Source organism: Ruditapes philippinarum, unplaced genomic scaffold (assembly GCF_026571515.1).
Source record: "Ruditapes philippinarum isolate M1 unplaced genomic scaffold, ASM2657151v2 ctg1336_1_1_1_1, whole genome shotgun sequence".
In the NCBI taxonomy this organism is placed as follows: domain Eukaryota; kingdom Metazoa; phylum Mollusca; class Bivalvia; order Venerida; family Veneridae; genus Ruditapes; species Ruditapes philippinarum.
The window spans coordinates 119397-125396 of record NW_026858572.1 but is presented as its reverse complement, the minus strand read 5'-3'; the positions used below and the strand labels follow the sequence as shown (position 1 = coordinate 125396).

The following is a 6000-nucleotide window of genomic DNA, read 5'->3' as shown; positions in this document are numbered from 1 at the left end:
GGACATCTGTCACATTCTTTACAGTTTGCTCAATATGAAGAACACTATCAAAATAGTTTTCGAAAGATGCATATGCATTATCATAATTATACACAGATTTTAGTCAATTAAGTTTATTTCTCTTATACAACATGTACGTGGATTATGAAAATTTGATATATAATGGTATCCGATATCATAGACAGGTCTGTGTAACAAAATATACATTAAACATAAATTTAGCTAATCGCGGAGAACCATTAAATTGAATCAATTGTGTTGCAAGCTTAAAACAATCAATGTGTGTATTTAGTATTTTTGTCGCGGAGCATGTACGATGATGCTCCGCGACAAAAATACTAAATACACACATTGATTGTTTTAAGCTTGCAACACAATTGATTCATTGAAATTATATACAACATAATTGGGGCATTTTAAAAAGTAGGTATAATTATAAGTAATAAACACACACAAAGTAATTATGATCACTGTTGACCGCAAATGTGTTTGACTATTATACGCTGACATTATACTGTTTTGCACAAGTGCATATTATATATTATATTATATAAAAGCTGTATTTTTGTGTCCTCGTTTGTATTAAATATCTTCCATTTTCTTCCGTATAAACTGCTGTGAATGCCTGGCCATTATTTTCTTTTCATATGGGAATGTAACAGCAAACTTGACATTGTCTACCCTTGTGATTTCCCATGTCTGACTTAAACACACGAACCTCGGAACAAAAGCATCAGTTATGACATCTAACATATCCATTGTCCATTTTTTCTTTCAAGGACCCTATAAGGCATTTGTTTATCTAGGAGATGGCAACTGAATTCTTTTCTCACAGACAACTATCTGTACTATGTTTCCGACAGAGATTATCCGCACACGCACGTCTATATTTTTGTATGAAATATATTCTGTCATGTTCTATCTAATCTACAAACAAATATTATGTGACAACCTTAAAAGTAATGTTTTATAATACAGTAAAATATTACACTTGAAACATAACAATCTTAAGGAAAATATTAGTAAGTAAGAGAAATGTTACGTAAATAAAAAATTCACGATAGCTTAACTAATTACAAGAAAACTACATTTAATCATTGTTAGCATGTTCACATTCAAAAACAATGTCCACTCAAGGGGCTTCTGCTTTGTCGTTTTTCTCACACGTAAAACACAACATGTTATCATGGGACCCTCGTCTGTTTCTTTTAACAACGAATGTGCAAAATTTGTGTGAAAATACAAAGAAAAGTATATCATGATTTACATAATCCATGACCTATAGTATTATTCAATAGTATTGAATCGACTTTTCTGGTGAATTCAGAGTTTGAATATTTGCATGGTCGCTGATTCTGCAAATAAAAGAACAAATCTGTTTTTGTATTGGTTAAAACACATACCAAGTGGCTGAATGAACGCTTTTCCATTTGATGATACTACTTTGTTTTTCAAGATGCCTTTTTTGTTCAACTGATGGATGCATTGCCCTTTGTAAGATGTAATATAAACATTATCTGTATCGTCTAAGACAACTGACCAAGGTTTCTTTAATGTTTCTTCACTGTATTCAAATATGTTTGTTCCGTTAATATCCAAACAAACTACCTTATCAGGCTCGTGACAAGATGCGAACAGGTATTTCAACTTGCTATCGTATGTTATGTTGTAAATTCCACCAGAGCTGTTTTCAAGAAAAACTGCGCCATGTACTTTGCCCTGAACATCATACTTCTCGATATGACTTCCATCAGTCATAGATGCAGCATAAATTATCTGGCCCTCAGAGTTATAGGCGACTGCACTTACCTCAAAAGATGTTTGAACTGGCGTACTGCCATTTTTAATTTTCATATACTTGTTTAGAACTGTCATCAGAGTTATTGTCTTTTCATTGGGGAACGCAACGGCAAAATTTGCATTGTCTACCCTAGTGATTGCCCATGGTTGACTTTTCCACACGTATCTCGAAATAAAAGCACCAGTTATGGTATCAAACATCTCCAGTGTCTGTTCTTCTTGCAAGGACACAATGATGTATTTGTCTATCCACACGCAGTATCTTGGAGTTGTTCTTCTCTCCGGCAATTTAATTATTTTCACACAATCAACTACTTTGTCTCCGACAAAGTTTATTCTTGGTGTTTTGCGTGTATATAATTGCGTCATTTCAACTTGATATTCAAGTTCATCTGTTACGTTTTCAATACGAAAACACTTTTCGAGCCGTCGGTAAATATCAAGACATGACGCGCTATCCACCACGCAGAAATAAAGAGAGCTTGCCTTTATCTTATGCTTGTTGATCCTTGATTCATACTCCAAAAGCTCCTTGTCAAGCTCCCCGTACATGGCTGACCTTGGTATTTCATGTTGTAAGGAAGCATTTTCAAATACGTCATTCGAACGTGTTATCTCACCTTTCAGTTTTTCCAAATATTCTGTCTGACTAGTACTCGCGGTCGTTAACTGTTTACGTCGTGTGGACGTTTCTGTTAAAACATCAGTTTTAACTTTTTCAAAGGAATAATCAATGTGACCTTTAACTTTATCCATACAATATGCTTCATCCTTTTTTTCTTCATCCAATTTGGTTCGAAAATTTGCTTCATGCTGTAATAACATTTCCACTGTGTGATCCATGGCTTTCAACTTTTGCTTCATTTCGTTTGCATCATGTTTAAAAACATTCTGTTTTAGAGTAGTTTGTTTTAAGTTTATCAACTTATGATCCAGTGATGCTTTGTTTTTCTTGTGGTGTCTTTCACACACCATGCAAAGCGTTTCTAAACAGTCACTACAGAATACAGTTCCTTTATATCGAAGACGTACGTTTTCTCTAATGCACAGGTCACAATAAGATTTCGTCGCACTCATTTTCTGACATCTGCTATGGTATGCTATATTTGATAAGTTATTTTTAACATTATGTCATGTGGTCGATATTCGTGTTTTTGAATATCGTTTTCATGTATCATTTTGTTCTTGTATTTGTATATATATCTTTTGTATTTGTCTGTTTACAGTCCGATATACACTCCATTATCCCATATCATTCCTATATCATTCCATTTCATCATCTCATTATAACAACTAATTTCTCATATTTCATTCTGACATAATTTGCATGCCGGGCCTCAGTTTTTACAAACTTCCCGGAAAATCCACCTCACGCATGCGCACTTTGGTATAAATATTTCTCTTGGTTTGCGCCAGAAATTGTTGTCTTGTTTATTTATTTATTTATCAAGGCGTATGTTTATGTCCTTACAGGTAATTGTGTATTCATTATGTTTCATTATCATGCATATTTCCATTGATCGTTTATGTATTTCGGATCTGTATTTATGCACTTTGGTATAAATATTTCTCTTGGTTTGCGCCAGAAATTGTTTATCTTGTTTAATTATTTATCAAGGCGTATGTTTTATGTCCTTACAGGCATAAACAGACCATTTCTTACATTTGAAAAAGGACCATACGACATTGGTGGCCAGTGTGGGGGAGAAGATGTGTGGGCGGCCGTGTGGCTCAGTCGGTGGAGCCGCGGTGCGGTATTCCGAGGGTCCCGGGTTCGAGTCCCGGTCAGGCTGCACATTTTTCTCACCCTGTGACATTTGGCGCCCAACGGGGGACCGTGACTGAATACAGCTCAGAGTTTAATTCACATTGCTCTGTAACTCTGTGAAATTCGAGGACGAATTTCAATATAGCAGGGGAGTATGTCACGTTTCAGAACTGTTCACTATATAGGGGAGAAGATGTGTGGGCGGCCGTGTGGCTCAGTCGGTAGAGCTGCGGTACGGTATCCCGAGGGTCCCAGGTTCGAGTTCCGGTCAGACTGCACATTTTTCTCACCCTGTGACATTTGGCGCCCAACGGGGGACCATGACTTAATATAGCTCTGAGTTAAATTCACATTTCTCTGTAACTTTGCGAAATTTGAGGATGAATTTCAATACAGCAGGGGAGTATGTTCGGTTCAGAACTGTTCACTATATAGGGGAGAAGATGTGTTAGCGGCCGGATATATCAGTCGGTAGAGCCGCGGTACGGTATTCCGAGGGTCCCGGGTTCGAGTCCCGGTCAGGCTGCACATTTTTCTCACCCTGTGACATTTGGCGTTCAGTTAACCTATTGGTTCCCCGACGGGGAATTGAACCCCGGTCTCCCGCGTGACAGGCGGGGATACTCACCACTATACTGAAATTCGTCCTCGAATTTCACAGAGTTACAGAGCAATGTAAATTAAACTTTGAGCTATATCAGTCACGGGCCCCACGTTGGGCGCCAAATGTCACAGGGTGAGAAAAATGTGCAGCCTGACCGGGACTCGAACCCGGGACCCTCGGAACACCGTTCCGCGGCTCTACCGACTGAGCTAGCCGGCCGCTTACACATCTTCTCCCCTATATAGTGAACAGTTCTGAACCGTGACATACTCCCCTGCTATATTGAAATTCGTCCTCGAATTTCACAGAGTTACAGAGCAATGTGAATTAAACTCTGAGCTGTATTCAGTCACGGTCCCCCGTTGGGCGCCAAATGTCACAGGGTGAGAAAAATGTGCAGCCTGACCGGGACTCGAACCCGGGACCCTCGGAATACCGCACCGCGGCTCCACCGACTGAGCCACACGGCCGCCCACACATCTTCTCCCCCACACAGCGAACAGCCCCGAACCGTGACATACTTCACCACAATAAGCATTGCTCTGTAGCTTTGTGAAATTCGAGGACGAATTTCAATATTGTGGTGAAGTATGTCACGGTTCGGGGCTGTTCGCTGTGTGGGGGAGAAGATGTGTGGGCGGCCGTGTGGCTCAGTCGGTGGAGCCGCGGTGCGGTATTCCGAGGGTCCCGGGTTCGAGTCCCGGTCAGGCTGCACATTTTTCTCACCCTGTGACATTTGGCGCCCAACGTGGGGCCCGTGACTGATATAGCTCAAAGTTTAATTTACATTGCTCTGTAACTCTGTGAAATTCGAGGACGAATTTCAATATCGCAGGGGAGTAATGTCACGGTTCAGAACTGTTCACTATATAGGGGAGAAGATGTGTAAGCGGCCGGATAGCTCAGTCGGTAGAGCCGCGGTACGGTATTCCGAGGGTCCCGGGTTCGAGTCCTGGTCAGGCTGCACATTTTTCTCACCCTGTGACATTTGGCGTTCAGTTAACAGGGTGAGAAAAATGTGCAGCCTGACCGGGACTCGAACCCGGGACCTTCGGAATACCGTTCCGCGGCTCTACCGACTGAGCTATCCGGCCGCTTACACATCTTCTCGCCTAAATAGTGAACAGTTCTGAACCGTGACATACTCCCCTGCTATATTGAAATTCGTCCTCGAATTTCACAGAGTTTCAGAGCAATGTAAATTAAACTCTGAGCTATATCAGTCACGGTCCCCCGTTGGGCGCCAAATGTCACAGGGTGAGAAAAATGTGCAGCCTGACCGGGACTCGAACCCGGGACCCTCGGAATACCGCACCGCGGCTCCACCGACTGAGCCACACGGCCGCCCACACATCTTCTCCCCCACACAGCGAACAGCCCCGAACCGTGACATAGTCCATCAAATATTTCACAAAGCAATTCTGCCACAATACATGATTCTAACAATTGTATGTCAACTTCTTTTACAGGAACATCAAACAGCAAACAAGATGTCACGTCAACAACTCAAACTTCTTATTCTGTTCCAAATAAAACATCTCATTCTATTACAGGTTCTAAATATGTTATTCCTGCACTGAGAAATCCATCTAAGGACAACAACAACAATTTACAGAGACAGAAACGTACTAGAAAGAAACCCGGATGGATGCTAAATGATAACTGGAAATTAGATTAATGCTTTTCTTTTCTTTATAGTCTAGGTGTGTTTCAACTTTGAAGTTAGGCGTTGCTTAGTACCTGATGTGTTTCGTTTTATGTTTTATACCATGTACCATATATTTTACCTTGGTAATTTATAAATGTACTTTACAGTACTTTAAAAATA

The 6000-nt window shown here is 40.4% G+C and overlaps 1 protein-coding gene across 1 annotated transcript; it reads right to left on the bottom strand.

Annotated features, from left to right (window-relative positions):
* Window positions 1-1323: 1323 nt before the first annotated feature.
* Window positions 1324-2664, bottom strand: LOC132753627 (uncharacterized). Its single transcript, XM_060744124.1, has one exon. The coding sequence runs from the start codon at window positions 2662-2664 to the stop codon at window positions 1324-1326; it is 1341 nt and encodes a 446-aa protein (XP_060600107.1).
* Window positions 2665-6000: the final 3336 nt, after the last annotated feature.